At 46.9% G+C, this 21,993-nt stretch overlaps 1 protein-coding gene across 21 annotated transcripts in view; it reads left to right on the top strand.

Moving 5' to 3' along the window:
• Nucleotides 1-21,993, top strand: part of LOC118386842 (protein 4.1-like) — a 95,941-nt gene that overhangs the window by 64,102 nt on the left and 9,846 nt on the right. For 5 of the 21 annotated variants that reach the window (XM_035774745.2, XM_035774744.2, XM_035774743.2 and 2 more), the window contains exons 5-17: nucleotides 1,865-1,907; nucleotides 6,305-6,380; nucleotides 7,632-7,850; nucleotides 8,175-8,262; nucleotides 9,388-9,540; nucleotides 9,863-9,960; nucleotides 12,059-12,231; nucleotides 14,956-15,050; nucleotides 17,958-18,011; nucleotides 18,131-18,163; nucleotides 18,725-18,787; nucleotides 20,272-20,430; nucleotides 21,792-21,986. In XM_035774745.2, coding sequence (XP_035630638.1) covers nucleotides 1,865-1,907; nucleotides 6,305-6,380; nucleotides 7,632-7,850; nucleotides 8,175-8,262; nucleotides 9,388-9,540; nucleotides 9,863-9,960; nucleotides 12,059-12,231; nucleotides 14,956-15,050; nucleotides 17,958-18,011; nucleotides 18,131-18,163; nucleotides 18,725-18,787; nucleotides 20,272-20,430; nucleotides 21,792-21,986 — 1,449 coding nt within the window. The other 16 variants (XM_035774760.2, XM_035774752.2, XM_035774759.2 and 13 more) reach the window with 9 other exon arrangements.

The raw sequence follows: 21,993 nt of genomic DNA, 5'->3' as shown, positions 1-21,993 counted from the left end.
TGGTCTCAGACCCCACAGGTGAAGAATCCGGTTGTAGAGGTCCTGGGCTGGCGTGGTTACACGTGGTCTGCAGTTGTGAGGCCGATTGGACATACTGCCAAATTCTTTAAAATGACATTGGAGGCGGCTTATGGTATAGGAATTAACATAAAATTATCTGGCAACAGCTTTGGTGGACATTCCTGCAGTCTGCATGCCAATTGCACGCTCCCTCAAAACTTCTGTGGCATTGTGTTGTGTGGCAACATTTTGGTGGGCTTTTATTGTCCCCAGCACAAGGTGCACCTGCGTAATGATCATGCTGCTTAGTCAGCTTCTTGATATGCCACAACTGTCAGGTGGCTAGATTATCTTGGGAGAAATGCTCACGAACAGGGATGTAAGCAAATTTGTGTACAGGATTTGAGAGAAATACGCTTTTTGTGTGTGTGGGACATTTCTGGGATTGTTTATTTCAGCTCATGAAACATGGGACCAACACTTTACATGCTGCGTTTATATTTTTGTTCAGTGTACTTCCTAAGATGAATCATATAATAACCTCTCTCCCAATAGCACAGATGTTTTTGCGTTTATGTCCTCAAACTTTTTTTATATTGTTCCTCAATTGTGTAATTAGCTAGACTTTTATTCTGCTACAAAAGTTACAATGACTAATGGTTTGACTGCATAATATCCCTCTCATGATCAACATGAGCTGTTTAGACATTTGAAACGGTTTAGCGGGCCTGATGGACCACATAATTGATCGTTTAAAAATAAAAAGACGTTTTAACAAAGGCCTGAATGAACCAACAGTGATTCATAAAAGTCAGATGGACGATAAACTGTGTGCTAAGGCCAGCCCATCCTCACAGGAATGTCTGAAGTGTGCAGTTAACCTCCAGAGAACCCAGATATGCTTCCAGGGAATAACATCAGTTATATTCCAGATCTATGTCAACACAGTTTATTGGGATGCTCTCTAATATCACAGGTTCGAGACAGACGAGGTTCCTCTCAACCAACTTCAGTCCAGACTGACTCTGCTCTGCCTTGCTCTGCTCTCGCCCCCTGCCAACCAAGGAGGCCTGCTTCACAGACCCATATCCTTCTCTCACATTGCCTGTCGGTGTTCTTATGGCTTTGGTCCTGAACTTTAAAGTCTCCCCTGCATACTCTAACTGGAGCTTAATGACACAGAGTCAACACACTCCACAGTCTGTCCGCAGGCTCAACATCAGTCATTGAGGGTGACTGTTTGGAGAGAGATCAGCATATTTGCGGTGGGGCTGCATGCAGAGTTTTGTTCCACGTTGACACTGGAAACTGCAGGCTAGCCAGGGGGGTGGCGGGAAAAGGCTGTATAATATAGGTTAGTGTAGTTTAGTGGAATGGGTTTTCATCGTGTGTGTGTGTGTGTGTGGTTTTTTTATATGAAAGTGGAGCACAGAAGTCGAGGGATCAGACCAGTAACGACAACCATGGCGGAGTTTTGTTGTCTGGATTGGTGCTAAATGTACTCTCTTTTTGTCGTTGCATTTTACAGCAGCTCTGTGCCTAATGCTTCCCTCTGTCTTGTTTTTGATGACGCTCGTCTTGACATACCTGATCTCCTACAGTACTTACATGAGAAATGGCACAGTGTTCTTCTATGTTTTAGATGGTGCATCTTGCCTAGTAGCTATTTGCAATATGGACGCTTTCACAATCAAAATCCCACCTGCATTTGTCTAACATGAGTTGCCATTCACCATGGTTACTCAACAGGGAAACTATGAAGTTTGTGGTCAGTGAACTGCTAGAAGTCTGATACTGTGTGGTTTGAAGTGCTGCATGCTTGTTGAAACCAAAACGAGTAGCTCCTTTGTTTCTCTTTTTATAGTGCTGGTTGGACCCTACAAAGGAGATCAAACGTCAGATCCGCAGTAAGTTGTGTTTTTTAAACCTCTTGAAACCTATTTCTGGATGAGGTTTCTTATTAAGTTACCGGGCCACCATGGTACTCACTAATTGGCTTTACTGTACATACCAACCTAATGAAAGGCTTCCACACTATACCCTGTTACTTCACCCACCATTTTCTCCCCATTCACTGTACGCTCTATTCCGATAGCCCTAATAGCTAATGTAACTGTTGATATTTACTAGATCTTTTGCAGAGACACATTTTTATTTTTTATTTTTTTTCTGGAGAGAGATGCTCTTTTCACATCTGGACATTGGATCGCAGTAATTCTGGATGGGGCTGTGGAGGGGGAATGTGTGTTGGGTGGAGGGAGGCTGCGCTCTGCTGAACCTCTGGGCAGAGAGAAGGGAAGGGGGGTGCTCGCCACCCCACCCCCAGTCTGATACTCCCAGAGCACTTAGCTTCCAGTAACACCGGCCAGACGTTTGCACATAGTTACACCCCCGAGGGAATTCAACATGTAGCGATGGGAACAGCGGCTCCGAGCGGAGGTACTTTCTGTCCAGGGATGCGTTAAGAGTGTAACACGCCGTGCAGTACAGCCCCAGTGGCCTGCAACAGGCCTCTTCTGTTCCACCGACTCTTACAGTAGTCATTCTACCTGGCTGTCCAAGAGCCAAACCTATGCCAATTTTGTAGCCTTATCTCTCTGTCTTGTTTGGACTGGTTCAACACCTTGTGTCATTAAGTGAGAAACAGACATATGCCCTGTCTGTTAGCCACAGTTTGCTCCCTTCGAGATAAATTCAAAATATCTGGAGTGCTGGCTGATAAGGGAGGCCACCGTTAGACTGACTTGACTGATTCAGATCAGTAGGCAGGCGGAGTTCACAGTCAGGCCTGCAACTGAAATCACTAGTGGTTTATGTTACTAACTCACATGTCACTGACTACCAGTGGCTTCCAGTGAAATCATAGATATTGGCGCACTCCATTTTCTTTAGCATATGAAATGAATCCCTCTTCGTTAAGATAATGGCCTGTGCTCTCGCTGGTTGGGGTTTGAGTGCTCTCTCCGCAGAGAGATGGAAAGACTTGGAGCGCAGCAGTGCAGAGGAAATTGCCCTGACATGAAGTCATCTTCTCTGGGATAGAATTTTGTGCAGCTTGACTCTGGACATGATGTCACCAATGTGTGCGTGGGTGGAGGTAACGTGGGAGAGAGACCGGACGATGGAGAAGCTTTGTATTTGTTTCACTTATTGAACCTATTGTGTAGGATTTCAGACCAGTGGTGTATTGCTGGTGGATATCATATGATATGATACACCCCATTTTCATTTAAGGTGTCTGTTTACCCTGTAATAGTGTTCAATTGTGTGTGTGTGTGTGTGTGTGTGTGTGTGTGTGTGTGTGTGTGTGTGTGTGTGTGTGTGTGTGTGTGTGTGTGTGTGTGTGTGTGTGTGTGTGTGTGTGTGTGTGTGTGTGTGTGTGTGTGTGTGTGTGTGACTGGGGAATGGAGGCTGTCTCATGACATGAATTGAGGCCTCTGGTCGGACCCACTTATCTGCAGGCTGTGACTCTGACTGGAACGTTTCAAGGATAACTGAAAAGCGAGGCAGAGCGGAGGGGGGAGACTGAAATCCACTGTGTCCCTGTCACACCACCACGGTTGGACCTTTTTGCATGGTCATCTTTGGAAAAACAGTTACTTTTTAATGAGTCTGCCTATGAATGCTCACTGGGAAAATTACCCTGATTTCCAAAGGTGCTTCTGTGTGCTAGATAAAAAATTAAAACTGGTGTTTTCTCTCGATATTCGTCCTCTTACACACCTGAAATACTACACTTAATGGGATCATTGAAGCTACTGTTCTGCAAAGTTTTCCTGCCACACACACCCACCAGAAAAACACAATGTTCCTGGACAGATCAAGTGGTATTAGTCCCTCAGATTGAGATAGTCATGTGATTAGAGCTTCCCCCTCCCAGTAGCACCAGTGAATGAACCCTCCCCTCATTGATTGTGAAGGATGATCGTCCAGACATGTGACTTGCTCTGAGCCAGCTGCCTTGCATTCCAGTGTATCAGTCTTTAATTTGCCCCCAAGCTTCCTCAAATGGTCACTGACCTCCTCCGCTCAGTCCAGCTGAAGGACAACGGCCACAATATGACTACTGTTGGAACAGTGCCGCTGGGGTCATTTTTGGAATTCCTCTAACATATTTGACATATCCTGTATCCCATGGCCAGGCTAAGCGTGGGTGAATTCAGCATGGTTTCCCTTCGCATGTCTTGTGGGAAAATAAAGTAAGCATTTTTTTTGTTTTTTTGATTTTCTTTGACCTCTCAGTTGTTCAGACTTCCTGAATTCCTTCCCGTTTTCGCCACACCGTCAATGGAATTGTTTGCTTGCCTGGCTTTTCATCCCAACGTTCACTCTCACATGGCCTTGGGATTCTGGGAAGGATGAAAAGCAGAGCCCTTCGTTGCTGCAGCAGAATAAATGGTCCCCATGGGATCACTTCATAATTACTCTGTTCCAGCGTACTGTCCAGACGAGACCAGGGACACTCACTCGCCTGCAGCTGAACAGAAAGGACATTACTATCTCTCTCCACTGATGAGCAACACAGAACCTCCACTGGGAGGTTTTCATTATTTCATTATCCCTTTTCTGCATAGAAAAATCCATAATTCCTAATACGTTTCAGACTGTACATTTCAGGGAAAGACCATTAAGTCTGTTATGTCAGGACACGGTTGACATTTGTTTTCAATTAAGCCGTTGTGTAACGTCCCTCGCCCAGATGAAAGAGGGAGAGAGACAGTCGTCATCATCATCCATCTCTTCTCTCCCCGGGTGTAATCAGGCTAGCGCTAGCCCATACCTCTCTCGCTCTCTCGCTCTCCGCTAGCGGTTGCTAGGTGACAGCCAGCCCTAGCCTAATGCTGACGAAGCTTTAGGCATCGCCACATCAAGCCAGTGGTCTATGAGGGGACGCACGCACGCACAGAAATGAGGCGATAGTGTGTATCAGCACTGCTCATCCTGTCTCATCTCACATGGCGCTCTCGAATCGCTGATAACAGGAAGTGGTAGGTAAACATGGAGCCTTGCAAAAGGCTGTTAAGCCCATCTGACCCCAACACCAAGTAGTCTCTCTAAAAACGTAGGCTACTACTAGAAAGTACGTTACTTACGTAAAAGTTACTCCGTGTCATGATTAAGTGTCAAGGATTTGAGTTTGAATTGTTTTATTAACCCATCCACCACCCCCTTCTTTGGAGCACACGTCTTTTTTTTTTGGTACTGACTTTTCTTTGATCCATTTATATACAGATCACAGTTTACATATACATTTTCCATACATGGTACTTTTCTATACAGCGGTCACAACAATAATTCATGACCGAAACATGAGCTCTTTAATCCCACCTCACAACTATCACCGTAGACCACCCTGTTTGGTGTGTGCCATATGTTTTGCAATTGTGAAGTTGATTTGAGAGTTGTTGAACGTGTTTTTCTGAAATGTACTGTGTTCTCCGCTAGCTGGTTGAGCCTAAATCCAGCCTTTTTCTACTGATTTTAAATCCCCTCAGTGTGTCCAATGATGGATACCCAAAACAGAGTGTGAGCGGTATGTTGAAAGGCCCTGTTTCTGTTCTGCTATTTGTGATGAGTCTCTTTGCGCCACGGTACAGCACCAAATCAAAATTCCTCTCACCAGGTCTTTCCAGGCTTGACAAAACTCCACTTCAAAGAGAAGACCCCAATTGTACTCCTCGTGGCATCTCTCCTTTTCAAAACCCATTGGAGGAGAAGACCGAGGTCCCGCCCCTCTGACCTTCTCCTCCAATGTGTTTTGAAGAGGAGAGAGGAATGCCAGGAGTATGCAATTCAGATCTTCACAGAGGCTCTGCTCACGGGTCTTAGCTGTTGTGTAATTGAGTGCAGCTGCTACATCCTTCCCAGTGTGTGATCTTGTTCTCTTTCTATCTCTCTGCCCGTCTGATTCCCTCTTCTCCACCACTATCCATACATGCACGCACGCACACACACACACACACACCTACCTTACGATGAGCACAGCTGTTGGGGCTGTGCCACTTCTTTTAGCAGAGTGAGTGTTCTTAGCACATCTGGTTCTTAGCACATCTGGCCCGGCATGCCGCCATCGCTTGTTTTTCCGTGTTGGTTATTTCATACTAAATGCATAATTATCCTTCCTCTACATACAAACGCTCACCCAAACGAATTAGCTGGAGTCGGTTCGTCTTTGTTTGAACACACGCGGCCTGGCCTTATGGCTTAGAAATAATGATCACGTGTTATGACGATATAGATCAAGTATTTCCTTTCACTCTTGATCAGATGAGACCCTGTTTTTTTTTCTGTTCCGTTTCCACAGATGCCACCTGGCAGTTTGCGTTCAATGTCAAGTTCTACCCCCCTGATCCATCCCAGCTGACCGAGGATATTACCAGGTATTGTACTGTCCCTTTCATCAGGAAACAAAGAGGTCAAACAGCCACGACACACACACACACACACACCACATCTGTTTCGTCCCCACTCCTTCAATTGTACATTTTGAATGTTTGGCTTTATTGTGTTAGTCATAAAGCAAAGAAAATGGATCTGCCCAGTCGCGCAAACAAATCATGTTTTTATACCACACAGATGGCCCGTAGCAGTCTCAAACCTACAGTCTGTTAATACTTTGCATTCACACTATTTGGACATCTTTCCAGAGTATTTTGTACACAGGCTTTATGGGGGAAATGTAAATACATGTACTGTTATGGTATGTACAGTACATGCTATTGATTTTCAGATAGCATGCCCATACAGAATGTACATGCAGAATGTAGCTAAACACACACACACACACACACAAGCACTGTTATTCAATGTACAACTGGTCTGTATAACCTAGTCCGGATCCAGTTAAGGCATGTCCCTTGCTGTACAGTAGTTGTACACTGCAGCAGCAACTGGTTGATGAGGTCAGAAGAGCAGAACACTGAGGGGGAGGGGACGGTGGGCATCCACTGAGTGTTCAATGTCCATGTGTGTGTGTCCCCCTAGCTTCCCAGTGTCTAATCATGCCCTGATCCGAGCCCTCAGCCGGTGCACTCCCATCACTGAGCCACTGCCTAAACTAGCGTAGAAATGCCCTCTTTGATCGGCGCCCGTCAAAAGGTTGCAGTAATACCCAGTGCAGTGGAGCTTCAGCCTCCAGAGTTTAGTTTCAGTACAGCCCCAGGGCCAAGGTCACAGGCAGTATGCTATTTCTGCATCTCTGAGTCTGCAGGCTGCACACCGTGAAGGGGGGTTTGCTTGCGTGCAGATGGTTTCCCTCCGTTGCCTGTGATGTTGGCCCTGGGGCTGTACTGAAACTAAACTCTGGAGGCTGAAGACCGCTCCACTGGATATTGCTGCAACCTTTTGCTATTTCTGTATGCTATTTCTGCTTCTCTGCAGGCTGCTGCACTACTGTAACGTACAGGAAAACGCCCCCCCCCTCCCACCATCTAACCCACAGTTTTCACATGCGTGTTGTGTCAGAACTGAAGTAGTGGGCTAGTGTCATGAGAAATGTACAGACCAGAATTACAACCTGTGTTTCATGTCTCAATGTGGATATGGACTGTGACTCTCTCCCTCCACTCCTCCTCCTCCTCCTCCTCCTCCTCATCATCCCATCTCTCTCTCTTCTCTCCGTCTCCCTGTAGATATCTCCTGTGCCTTCAGCTCCGACAGGACATAGTGTCGGGGCGTCTGCCCTGCTCCTTCGTCACCCACTCCCTGCTGGGTTCCTACGCCCTGCAGGCCGAGCTGGGAGACCATGACTCCGGCGAGCACCGCCTCGACTACATCAGCGACTTCCAGTTCGCCCCCTCACAGACCAAGGAGATGGAGGAGAAGGTGGTGGAGCTCCACAAAACTCACAGGTCAGGGCCGTTTGGGGTTAAAGGGTATAGTTCAGTGATAACTATCCCTTTTTAAATTAGCAAACGAGCAAGTGACAATGACACTGTGTCATAGTTTTAGGAGATTAAATATTATAGATAAAAGGGAACTCTTTAAAACCTAGGACTGGGGAGAGAGACACCTGTGTAGAAATTAGTTGGAAATGACCCGTGGACTTTACAGGTACTGTGATCATTATCATACTTTGAATTCCCGTTTTCAGGACCTGCCACTTCAGATCATTCACTTGAACTCTTCACCTCTGTTTGTTTACAATAGATTGTTTGTTTTGTCTACTTTTCTAGAGGGATGACTCCTGCTCAAGCAGATGCCCAGTTCTTAGAAAATGCTAAGAAGTTGTCGATGTACGGTGTGGATCTCCACCACGCCAAGGTGCCTAGCTGCCACACAAAGTGGTTTTGAAATGTCCAATTCAACCAGAAATGATGTTTGAGAAATAATTCCTGTATTTATTTTGGGGTAAATGTGAGGAAAAACATTTTGAGGTTTATAAAATGCCCTGCGATGAGAAAATGTGAAGCTGATGGCGGTAAGAAAGGTGAATGAACTGTAAGCTGTAGTGTGGATATCCTCTGCACAAGGAGGCATAGCTTGCTGGTCAGTATTCAAACTTAGTCATTAGTCCCAGGAACTGTTCTACTATGCTCCATTCATTGTGTATGGAGGTCTGGAAGAAATGCCTGTGAGAGCACACAGGACTCAGGGAGGCTCCTTTGATGTGGTGTGCATTGAGGGGAAGAGAGGGCGCCGGAAAACAGAAAGCCAAAGCATTTCAACTGGAAAAGAGAGCCGGCCCTACCACCGCGTCAGCTGTACAAACACATGGATTGGAGCCGGAGCTCTTTTCACTGGGCCATCGACATGGGAACAGCCCCGTGGAATGAACCCTTGTCTCTCCACGTGGACTCGACATGGGTTGAAAATAGTCAGAGAAATATTTGGTCCAGAGAAAGGGAATGAGAGGCAGAGCGATAAGGGGGGAGAGAAGGATCAGTGACCTCTTAGTACATAACCCAACCGTCAGTGAGAAAAGTACATGTCAGGCCCACATGTCCTCTCACTCGCTCATGCTATCTTTCTTTCTCTGTAGGCAGGGAATGCAGGTCATGTGGCAAAGCATGCCAAGGCCATGCGGAGTGAGAGGGTTTGGTTAAAAGCCATGCATTGGCATCTAATAGTTGCCATGCCCATCAGCGGGGATGGATTTTGAATACACAAATCAATAGTCACTCTGTATCTATCCATACAGCCGGACTTTAAAAGGCCCTTTATGGCGTCATGCAAGCTTGATAACAACGTTACCATTGAGTTGTGATGGGATGATTGAATATCCGGCCTTTTAGTTGTATGTTATAGCAAATAATTCCATTGTGCTCCGTGGCGAAATCTGAGAATGTTGTCTGTTCTCTCCTTGTTGTCTATACTGCATACTTGACTGTGTTTTCTCTTCATTGTACTTTGTTGAACTGTTGCTTTGGCTGGTGTCTTTGTCTGCAGGACTCTGAGGGAGTCGACATCATGTTGGGAGTGTGTGCCAACGGCTTGCTGATCTACAAAGACCGACTCCGGATAAACCGCTTTGCCTGGCCCAAAATCCTCAAGATTTCCTACAAACGCAGCAACTTCTATATCAAAATCAGGCCGGGAGAGGTACGGGACAGCACCGCCCTCAGAGGAAAACACTAGACATTTCCACATTTTGGAGTTGTCCTTTTCGAAAGCCCACTCGAGAGAGCAGCCGTAGGAAGGAGACTCCTTCATTGAGCCAAATACTGACAGTGTTAGGAGATGGTTTGATTGTACAGAGGGAAATACTGACATTTAGATATTTCTTTCTTAACGCCCATTCAAACTAGTGTCTTGGAGGTGGGAGCGTTGGGTCCATATCTCTTGTCTTTTGTAGCGCGTATGTTTTCTAACTGAGCTAGTCTCTAGTACTCAGGGGAACTCACGTCTATACTCTGCTTTCCAGACAGAGCAGTTTGAGAGCTCTGTGGGCTTCAAGCTGCCCAACCACCGCGCTGCCAAGAGGGTCTGGAAGGTCTGTGTGGAGAATCATACCTTCTTCAGGTAACAATCACTGTCAGCATCCACGTCAACAACCCCTACATTTCTGTTGAACTTAATCCTGTTCACCTCTAACTCACTGCATCAGACTTGAAAATATGTCTGAACGAGGAAGAGCTAGTGTGTTAGGTCCTTTGAAGTCTGTTGTTTTTGAATGATTGCACCATTTGTTAAAATGTTCTGTTCCACCTTTTACATCCATCTACAGACCCTTTCTAACCTGTTGACTCTGTGAAATGCGTGTCTAAGCTAACACAGACAGTCGGAGCCCATGTCAAACCACAGTGGAGCATGTTAAATTGCATTTCCCCCCCCTCCCCCACAGTCTGAAGTGTGTACCAGCTGAAGTGTGTAATTGGCCAGTCTCTAGGGAGCACTAAGTTCCTCCAAGTCTTCCTGTCCAGTGCAAAGACTGAAGAGATGGAGCACAGTGGAGTGGAGCGAGGCCATTGTGCACTTATTTGTTTAAGCAGCTTCTCCGTCCGAGGCCTAAAGCCATGGCCATTATCATGCGCTTAAACTGTCTTCTTAGCGTCCGCTCTGCAGGGATGTATCATTAAGGAAGGAACTGTCCCCCACTGGGGATTAAGAATGAGCAAACATTTAATATCCTTTAGGAAAGCAGAGTCCCTCAGACCCACTGATAGAGATGTCTTTCAACCGTGAAACCCCAACTTCTCGCTCCCAGATCAGCCCGGCCCTTGGGGGTTCATCTGTCTTGACGTCATTTGAAACGCAACGCCCTATGGTTGGAATCACCCCAGCAACACATTACATTAAATAAATCCCACCTGCGGTGCCTTGCATTGTTTGACAGTTTGTAAGAGGAGTGTCGGCCCATGGCAAATTGGAACCAGATTTGCCATGGAGATCCTCGGCTGTTTAATCGAGCTATGTTGTTCTTGGCACAGGTAACAAGGAGGGGAGCCACAGCCTCAACAAATGCAAAGCAAAAAAATCGCTCGCTGCCTTCTACTCAACCACTAATAGCCAAAGCCCAATAGCACCTCTCTCCTCTATGATTCAGATCCTCTGTGTGCTAAATCAACTCCTAATAATGACTCTCCTTAAACTGCCATCTTAATGGTCTTGTACACTGATATCAATACCAATGAGAGCTTTAATCAGCCTGGTCAATATCGGTTTGGGCCAAAGAGCTTGATCAAATAGCGGCTTCTTTTGGACTGTGTTGTGAAGGCATGATGTCATGTTAGACCCAGACCCTGGCTGTGCTGGGATGGAGAAGTCGTGCCGGGGATGCTGAGATCATGATGGAATCTACAGAGACCCTGACACACCAGCAGCACGCCCAGGGCCAGCGTGTTTGAATGGGGTTGAAATCAGCTCTGACCTGCACGCCCCTGTGTTTAAACAACAGACCGCCGCCCCAATGTGCCTGTAGAAGAGCAGAGAGCAATTGCCTCACTTTATGGACGCCACTGTGGCTAAACCTGACACCACTAAGACGACGCCAGAGACATCTGGACTGAGTGCCTCCCCTCTCCCCTCTGCTCCAGCCTGCCGGCCCCTCAGGCTTGGCACGGGCCTGTTTGAAGGAACTTCTGCTGTCTGTCTGCGCGCGAAAAATGTCTGATTTAAGGGGCTCTGCGAAGTGAATGGGGGGAGCTGGACGGGCAGGAATGCCCTGTCGCCATAGGAGATTAAGGATAGGGGCAGGGAGGTTAGCGACCAGCCCACTCCCACCTCTGTCTCCCGATAATATTTAGTCCCAAACACAACTGTGACTCAGAGCAGAGCCAGCTAAGGGGAATAAGAGACAGCTAAATGTTCGGCGCCCTTTACAGCTGTGTTTACTTACGGTCACTGACAAACAATGAGACTGTTGAATGGATCCCTTATACCTGCGTCTTCATGACTCATCCTTAGCCATCTCTGTGTGTAAATAGAGAGGTTATGTTTATCACTTTGGCTTCAGCGGTGGTCCCAGTTTACTGGCATGAAATAGAGTACTAGGCTTTCTTCCAATGAAAAATCTTCCAGTAAACTGAAATAAGTTTTGTATACTGCCACTAAACTGGATATGAAAAAGTTTTGTTTTCAGAATAGTATTGATCTTATTTTGGTCCCATTCTCGCTCTAGGTTGATGACTCCAGAAGCACCCATTAAAGCCAAGTTTCTCACGCTGGGCTCCAAGTTCCGATACAGTGGTCGGACCCAGGCCCAGACACGACAGGCCAGCACCCTCATCGACAGGCCGGCACCCTACTTCGAGCGCACCTCCAGCAAGCGTATCTCACGAAGCCTGGATGGAGGTAGGCCGTGGCACTAGACAAACACACACACATTTGGGATGCCATATTACTATGCCCACTACCTTAAACTATGGGCTCTGCTGAGTCAGTCCATAGCTATCTCTGCAGGAAGAGTGGAGAGTGTTACTCGATGGAATATGGTCTCTACACCCGGCCTTCACAAGCAGTAAGTCTCTTTGTGTGACCATCAGGGAGCTCTCAATCAGTCCGCTCAAGGCAAACGCCGTAGGGGGACGTCACAGAACCACCCCCCCGCCTCGTCTTCAAAGAGATATTTAGAGAAACTGCTGGGGAAACACTCCAAACCAGAGTGTGAGCGAAGGAGGGAACGTAACAAAGGACCCGCAAGGTCAGAGGAAAACCATTACAGTGAGACGTACAAAAAGAAACACAACCCTGTTCAGATGTATGACCGCAATCCTCAACATGCCTCAGCATGCGTTCTGTTTCGTCCCGATCAATTGTTAACGTTTAGAGCACACTAACACCATCCTCCTAGTTTGTTCAAACCGTCTCGTCTAAAGTGTTTAGAGCGGAGCCAGTGTCCTATACGGGGTCAGCCAGTGAGTGTGTGTGTAGCTAGCTGTATGCATGACTTCCTCCCCATCATGGGCATTTGGTTAGATATGGGAAATGGCTCCAACATCTGTTTCCCTTTGTTTGGGAATTACTGGGGATGAATCCGGACTCATTCGTCTTGACCAGGGGATTTCAAAAGTGTTTCAATGGCTGGACCCCTGCTGTATACGTGACACTATACATTTACCACGGGAAAGAAACAGTGCCAGTAAAGCAATTGCACGCATGAAGGATGTTGTCAGTCATTAGGCCTATTTTCAACCATTGAAAGCGTTCTAGAACTTGCTCTGAGCAAAACTTAGTGTCCAGTTGATTTGGGGAATTAGACTGAAATGCAGTAGTACTGGACTGTAGCCTGCAAGCAGGCTGCCATGAAGATTAAATGCAGGTGATGCTGTAGCTGCAAGTGTTGTTGTAATTAAACCTGGGAATCTAAGCTTGAACATGTACGGTGGTTCCTGTGACAGAGCGAATAGCGTGTAATATTTACCCATCTGCATTTTGCTTCCCACTACATCAGCACTAATCCAGGAGGAGAGTACTAGCTCGACAAACATGAATCACCAAATGAATGTTGGTTACTCAATACTCTACGTTGCCGTGAGTAGCCTACAACGATTGAATGAGGCGAGGGCTTTTGCCCTTCTTCCTCCCTCTGTCTAGCTTGAAGATCTGACGGTACTAGGATAACTAAATCAAATATCCCAAATACCCGATTGCACAAGGGCCATTCATTATTAAAGGGTTACTCTACTCTACTCTGTCCAGCTGTGGGCTAACCTGGCCTGCTCTGGAATCTCCATTCTTTGCTTCCTTCCCTCCTTTCCACTCCTGTATGTAGGTCCTCTCTGAGGAGCCTCTTGATCGTTCACCATCAATGCTCTATACTATTAATTCCCTCTAGCCCCTCCGTAGTAGAGGCGATCAAGAGACGAGACGTCGGGAACCATTTGTTCTCCGTCTGGCCAGCTGTGGAGTCTTCTCTGTGCTCTGATTGAGACAAAGATCTGGCCCCTGATTAGGGCCCCCAGACCCAGTAATCCCCCAGAGCTTTAGAGAGGGTCACAGCTGGTATGGGACCGGGACTGGGATTCTGAACGAGGCGGTCCTAGCTGAGGAGAATTTGGTTCTGGTTTCTGGATCAATTATTCTCTCTTCCCCCAACACATGGCACAACAATACAGGGAGTGGCGGCTGTGCTGTGGGTGGCATGGTCGGTTACAGATGATAACAGGTTCCATATCACACCGCCACCATATCAAACCATCACAACTAAACCTCAAGAATCCATGAACGGACCACTCAGTCTCTCTCTCTGTGTGTGTGTGTGTGTGTGTGTGTGTGTGTGTGTGTGTGTGTGTGTGTGTGTGTGTGTGTGTGTGTGTGTGTGTGTGTGTGTGTGTGTGTGTGTGTGTGTGTTGGCACTACGAAATCCACTACTGTACACTACTGCTATTCATGACATGTCAATTACTGTAGTTTCACATAGATCTAGCATTTAACCAAAGAACTGATTGCTGTGTCATTTTTCTCTGAGCTCTTTTCAACTGAATAGCTATTGGAAGTAGGCCGACACTATAACTAAACCAAATAGCCATGTCTGGTATGTACTATGAATCTGCATTCATGGTCTTCTTTCATATGAACCAGATTAAACTGTGCTCTGTGGTTAGAGTGTCCTCTGCTGGCCAGGTGTTGACTTTAGGACTTCCAGGGACTTCATGATATGTATTGTGATTCTCACGATTCTATATGTGTTGCGGTTTGATACTGCGATTTTATTATATGCGATTCGATGTTCCAAACATATTGCTCACCATATGTCTGCTGCAGAGAGGTGAGAGAGCATGAGACAATTAGTTTTCATTAGTCTTCAATAAAAAAAAGGGCCGAAAACATGTTGGGTCCATATTCATGTATTTTTTATTTCTTTAAAGATGGAGAACAGCAGGTTTAGCCAACTAGTGCTAGCTAACGCTACCTAACAAAACATAACGATATTGTGATGTGACTGTCGATTTTTTTGTATTTTTATCACGAGTTGACATTAGAATTGATGTGCTGAGCTGAATATCATTCGAAAATTAATGGAGAATATAGTTGTTATATAAAGCTGTGTGTGTTGTCTCCTCTGTGCCCCTCTAGCTCCAACGATTAACGTGACCGAGGCCCAGGAGTCAGCCCCCACCTCTGGGGAGAACGGCAGGGAGCCTGGCCTGGAACTCTCCTCTGACTCCAAGGTGAGAGAGGAGGCAGGGGGATGTTCACACTCGGGTCTCTCCTCTCTCTCTCTAGGTAGAATGAGACATCCCGTTGTTGGACCGGGACTGAATTGTCTGTCTGTTCCTAATCTCATTTGTCTCAAAGAAATGCCCCCAAGGTTTCACTACAGGGGAACTCAATTCATTGTATGTCTACTGTTTAGCTTAGAATAACTAGCCTATTGTTCTGCTCGTTGGATTGTATGTAAACCAACCAGTATAGTGACTTAAACTTTGTGTATTTGGTTTTGTCACGTTCCCCGCCCCTCCTCAAAAGATCTACTGTGTAATGTGTTTCTTTGCGTTTTGACAAATCTACCGAACAAACCCCCCCATTCAGCCCAGTAGTCAAAACAACAGCCGCTGGAGCAGTGTATAGTTGAATTGAATTAGCTGGAGCTATAGGATGTCATTCTGAACTGTCTGCTCCGTGCCCCTGCTAGTTCCTATTGGAAGAGTTTTAGACTGGCTTGACATTTGGTAGCTGTATAAAGGATCTTATTCAGTCTTACAGTGAGTTGGCCATGAAAGCCATGTATTCAGTTCGTTATGTAACCTGTGGTACTGAGCTCAAAGAATTCAGAGGCTCATCTCTTCTGTGATAAAGCCCAGTTCATTGGGCACACTGTCTTAGTTGTACTAGGGGTAATGTATCCGATAGGACCATGGGACACCCCCCCCTTTGCAAATGTGATTATTAATCGAGACTCCACTAAGTGGATTTTTGTCCGGCAGATGTTGTCCTGCCATGGCAGGGTAGATGTATGGTTCTCAGGAAGTGAACATGTTGTTAAGAGGACAGAGCTCAAAGTACTTTGAGTTTTGAATTTGATTTGAATGACAACAACCGGAGTACGACGATGCTCTAACTCGATCTCAAACACCTTCCTGTTTTGGGGTTTCTTCCCCCCCTGTTATCTCTTCTGACTTCAGTCTGCGTCTCTGTCCACTAATGATGCCAGCTCTAATCCTGTTGTACAGTTGTAGAATGTGATTGACCTCCCTCACACCCCACCCACCCTCTTTCTCCAGCACCCCTTGACCCCTGACCTTTTCCACTGCCCCCTCTCTGTGACCTCTTGTCTGCACCCCTGACTTGACATGTCTCACTGACTAATAGTGTGTTTCTCTCTCTCCCCCTCTCCTCTCTTTTCCTGTGCACTCTATCCTGTTACTGTTTTATAATTTCTCACACACATTTATTTTATTTTATGGGTTGTGATTTTGCTTGCGTTTCCCCTACTGGCCCCTCCCTGCATGGTGTCTACATGTGGACTGCTCTCTTTCTCTCTCTGCGGCGGGGAAACGATGGTCCCTCACTGTGCAGTCTATCTTCATGTTCCCCCTGTCCTTCTCCTCCTCCTCCTCAATCTCATCCCTTCCTCCCATCCTGGACACCATCTCTGAGCTGGACATTCTGTCCGACATCTCGGAGGACGGGGACAGGGACTACCCGGGTATCTGGGACCCTGATTGTACCCAGCAGCAGCATGCAGATAGCTTGGCTGCAGCAGAGCAGTACCATCACCAGCCTCTAGAGGCCTCTCCTCCCCCCTCCCCCCTGGCCTGTAGCTCAGAGCCCCAGGAAGGGTCACCTGCCCAGGCCAAGGCTGCCGCTCAATCCAGGCTGGGCCTCTCCCTGCTGGGCATGTTGACGGGCCTGCGCCTGGGCCTCCTTCCCTTCTCTCTGCTGGATGAGGACGGCTACCTCTGCTTTCCCAGTCTGCCCCAGGACTGTGCTGCCTGCTTGGTCCCCGCGGGGTTGCAGCGCTTCCTGCCCCTCTCCTCCCCCTCCCTGGTGCCCTCCTTCATGTTCATCTTGGCTGTGCTGCTGTCTGCCTCCCAGTCCCTGGCTCTGGCCTTCCTCTTGGCCCTGCCCCTGGCCTTGTCACTGTGCTATCTGGAGCCCAAGGCGCCCGCCCCCGTGGCCAGGCTCTGCTCAGACAAAAACACTGACACACACACTTCCCTGCTGCAGGAAGAGCTGTGTGACCCTGCTGCCTAAAGACCGCTACGACACTTTACGCCAACGCAGCGACGGCGCGTCGTTCTCTACGTACTTCTACACACTATTTTGTGCGGGTCAAATTTTGGAACGAATCGCATACGACGCTCCGTCACTTTGTTTGCGTAGGGTGTGTAGGGGCCTTAAGTGGCACCATGTCACTACCTCACCTCCGTATTCTGCACTCCCTCCCTGTTATGTTTCTCTCTCCGTTTTCCTTCTCCAAACCCTTGATTTTCTGTGTAAAATGACCAAATTGAATTGTAATCTTTCGCCAATCTCCAGAGATCTTAAATTAGAAATCATATTGTACTAGTATTGGCTGCTCTGTCATGAATCCTTTTTGTTAAATGAATAAGAGGAAAAGGATACCTTGTACAACTTTTTAGTGTTGTAAAATGATCAATTCCTGTCATCATACGTTTGGCTGGAAATGTTGATAAACCGCTAGATGTGTGAATATGTTCAGTATATGTCTGTTATCAAGCTACTTTTGGCCTATAAGGACGTTATTGCAGTGTTTCACTCCCTGCCCCTGTCCTGATCAGTGTTATTAGTCGCCATTTAATATGCCAGAGTTTCTCACAATTTTTTGAAAACAATATAAAAAAAACACACGGTGGAAAATACACAAAAAAAAACGTAAAATCAGCTCTACACAGAAACAAGACCAGACCGCCGCCCAGTATCCCAGCCAAGGCCAGCATGTGCACCCCCCCCTCCGTCCAATCATGCCTTACTCTCATGTGGGCGGAGCCTGGCTGCTCCTCCCTCAATCACATGACATCGCACCTTTATGTGGTGCTGCTGGGAATCGGCCTTTCCCATCATCCATTTCACCTTCTCTTTCTCCCAACAAAAACCATTCCCACTACATGCAGGTAGAGGAGGAGCCTAGCGAAGGGGCGGCGGCCACACCTACTGAGGGCACTGAGGTCTGTGAGGGCCCGTCGTACTGCACCTTTTTAAGATGATCTATAATACCATTTATACAGAGCGGTATGGGCAGTGCAGGTGTCAAACTAACATGTCCTCTTCTCCTTGGCACTCGTAGATGAAAGGAGATGAGCCAGACTCCTCCCAACAGGTTGATTTGATTGGTTGTTTGATGGTGTATTTGTCTGTAAATCAGCTGGGGTTTTCCACATCCTCTCTGCGCCTCATTTTGTAGCCTGGGTTTGACTTTTGCTGCAGGAATGTATGCTTTGTTGTTGATATCTTTTTAGTGCTGGTGCCACTGTGATCTGGGATGTATTTGGTGCTTTTTATTTCCAGGGGGAAAAGGAGTACAACACACTGCTGTCCAACCACGCGCCACCAAAGCTGCACATACTACGGTTTAGGACATTGTTCCGGATAGGCTTGCCTTAGCTGCAGCATTCTAAGGGTTAAACCCCCAAGTGAGCTCCACATTGTGAGGACTAAGTGTTCTCTTATGTCCACATTTTAGTATTAGAGTTGATCACTACACAGCTACGGTGAAGTGTGGTTTGGAGAGGGTCCAGTGTGCTTGTAGCCCTGTCCCCACAGCCTCTGTACTGGATCTGTCCTGACTGCACAGGGTCTCACCTCTGGCTGCATTTGATTTACTCTTTATTATTATTTTTTTGCACAAAATGCCTCATTTCTTCATTTTTTGATTCCACAGAGCGGAAGGTTGAGAGTGCAGGGGGAAAATATATATGTCAGACATAGCAATTTAATGTTGGAGGTTGGTATGACTATGATGACTATTGGCGCCTAACTAAAGGGAATCAAAGCCCAAGCCTGTGTCCTCTTGGCTCCTGTCCCAGGCTGACTACTCCGGTCTACCTCTCACTCTCAGGCTCTGTGTGTGTGATTGTATGTGTTTGAACACCAATGCATGATTCTGCATGAGGGATGGGGATTGGGTGCATGTCTGACCCAACAGGGTTCGGTGTTTAGTAGGGGTGAGGGTGGCCGCTGATTACCGGCCTATTATTGAGTCTATTTGTTTTTTGGTGAACATATTATTTAGTATTGCCCGGTGATATCCGACTAATAATGTTTCCCTAACCCATTTAGGGATGTTCATGCTTTGGTTGGCTTGATTTGAGTTTTGAATTTGTAACAGTACAATAACAAACTAAACCTGCCCCCAAAACGTGGAACTGCCATGATGCCTTATGCCATGTAATTACTAGAATGTCTTTTTACGCTATTAAACGTAAATAAACGACACTTTTATCATGACCTTCCCTTACCGGGGTCATGATGGGAGAAATGACCTGGAATAGACTCATGAAGTGTAGATGATGAGAACAATGTTTCAAACCTTCTGGAGTATGCTGAATGGAAAAAATGTAAAAATATATGTAAATGTATTTCAAGTGAAGCCACACTCTGTCACGTGTCACTTATCACCATGGCAACAGCATGTGCTTTATGCCATGTATAAATGTACACCTGTCGAAATGTGACGACCAGGGAAAATTGGTTCCTCTGATTGGGTTCCATTGGCAGTTCCATGTTTTTGTCGTTCACGTTGTAGGCTACTACTGAACTAAAGGGTTAAACTCTTGACAAAAGCCTCACCTCACTGATGCCTCTCTCTCATCACAACCTTTGATCAGTGTGGATGTTTTCTACATCCTCCAATTGTCTAAAAGGGCTCACAACGACTTGAAATCGGACTGCTTTTAATTGGATATCGTCGTCCGTTAGAGTGAGGTCACGATTGGGACGGTGTGTGGCCATTATTTCTTAGTCTCACTAAATACAGTGAAGAAACGGTGCCACTACCAGCCTGTACATTCTGTGGAGTGATAGCGCCTCCTGGTGGCTCATAAGGAAATGCCCTCATTACTTGGAGCTAGGTCTCCTTGGCCAAACTAGGCTCATAATTGTAATATTTGTATTAATATTTACGGATCCCCTACAGGTTTGTAATTAAGCCATATGAAAGTTCACATGTTCAAAAAATATGTATTTTATTTATTTATTTGAGCCAACTGTGAGGTAGGAAACAGCGACAAACGCCTATAATTCTGAATGCGGTCACAAATGGTACACCCATACACACACTAAAACTAGCGATACACGGGCAATCAGTGAGGCTTGGCGTCCATCCTGTTACTGTCATGGTTTCCAGACTAATGTAGCTGTTGTCCATTGTTGTTGTCCCCTCTCCTCACCCCCCACCATGGCTGTGTGGCGTCCTCCTGGCACCACTAGGACCTGGATAAGACTCAGGAGGATGTTTTGAAACATCAGGCTAGCATTAGCGAGTTAAAGCGCAGTTTTATGGAGGCCACCCCTGAGCCGCGTCCCAGTCAGTGGGAAAAGCGCCTCACAGCCAGCCCGGCTACCAGCCTGCGTCTGCAGGCCCAAGGGGTACGTGTCCAGCCGTGTCCTACCGCCAGTCCTCCTGTCCCGCCAGCCTGCCTGCATGTCCTCTACTCTCCTCCCCGTCTCCACCTCTCTCCGATCTGTCTCTAGCCTGCAGGGAGGCCCTGACTCCGCCCTCCTTCCCCTGGTTCTGTCTCTCTTGATGTTGTATTATGATGTGACAGTTGGGATGTAGAAGCAACACCATTCCTCCTCCCTCTCTCTCTGTGGTCCTAATTCCACTAAGCAACCCCCCTGCTGCTATCCTGAACAGATGGGTAGACCACTCTCTAAGAACAACACCTGTCAGTCCTCTACACGTCACTAGAGTATACTGCTCTCTCTCTCGTGCTCTGTCTCTCTCCCTCGCCTCCCTCTGACTGTTAAGTGGATTTAATGATATTACCCATAATCCCAACTGTCACCCAGGGGGCCTCTGTGGGCTCTTCTGTCTGCCTGTAAATGCCATTCTTCTTTTGTCAGCCAATGGCTGAGCCAGCTCCTCTTCTCCCTCAGCCAATGGCTGGCTGAGTTTATCTCATTACTGTTGCTGTTCTGAACGGTCAGCCTCCGATCGGATTAGTTCTATGGCTGACTGTCCACGTCTTAAGCACTCTGATCTCTGTATTTCTGTCCTGAGCCGTAGATGCACGTTATGTCAGACTGCACCACCCAATGTTCTTCCGCTCTTGTGTTTTTCTGCGCTCCTCAAGTTTTGCCCTGTCTATTATGTTTGATGATGCACAGAGTAAGCGGTTTTATTTTCCACTGTTATTGGTACTTTCCCAGGGCTGTCCAAAGTGTGCTTTTCTTTCTTTGAGCTGCAACTTTGACTGCTGAATTTCACAACTCTGTGCTTACTGCACTTTGTGCATCTGTGTAACCACTCCTCCTCCTTTCAGCTGGACAAGCCTGACTTGAGTTCCTACTTCACGTGGCTCCTCTTGTGATTTTCCCACCCTGTGTTTCAGACCTGTGTTTGGCTGTGTTGAGTGGTGTACTGCATGCCTGCCTCTCACTCGTCACTCTTGTCACTCTCTCTACACCCGACAAGCAGGTGATAGTGTTCACACACAGGCCTTGGGTCTGGTCCTGGACCTGTGTGATAAACAGTGTGTGTGTGTGTGTGTGTGTATTGTCTGTGTTACCGATGTGTGCTGCCTCATTCCTAGAACGCACACCTCCAAAATCCCTGTCTCAAAACTGCACTCAATCACTCTGCTCGATCACTCAGCCACTGTATAGTTTTAAGGGCACTTCTATATCTTCTGTTGCGTTGCACTGTGTGTAGACTACCTTCTCTCCAGTAATGTATGTCCTTCCTCTAACTCTGACATCTTTGCTTTGTCATTCTCTAACCTGTGTAGAGCTTGGAAGAGGAAATGACCTCCATTTTATTCAGTAAATTTGCCTGCGAGTCTGGTCTGGTTGATCCCGGCTGCACTACCACTAGGCGAGCAGCAGAGGGCGCTGTAGTCACTGCGTCTGGCCCTCTGGCCTCGGCTCTACTCACTACCGAGGTGCTCCTCAGTACAGATGAATCAAAGCCAACAAAACATCAGGTCGCTG

Source organism: Oncorhynchus keta, chromosome 8 (assembly GCF_023373465.1).
Source record: "Oncorhynchus keta strain PuntledgeMale-10-30-2019 chromosome 8, Oket_V2, whole genome shotgun sequence".
NCBI lineage: Eukaryota > Metazoa > Chordata > Actinopteri > Salmoniformes > Salmonidae > Oncorhynchus > Oncorhynchus keta.
Note: the sequence above shows the minus strand (reverse complement) of the source record. Positions and strands in the feature narration are given on the sequence as shown.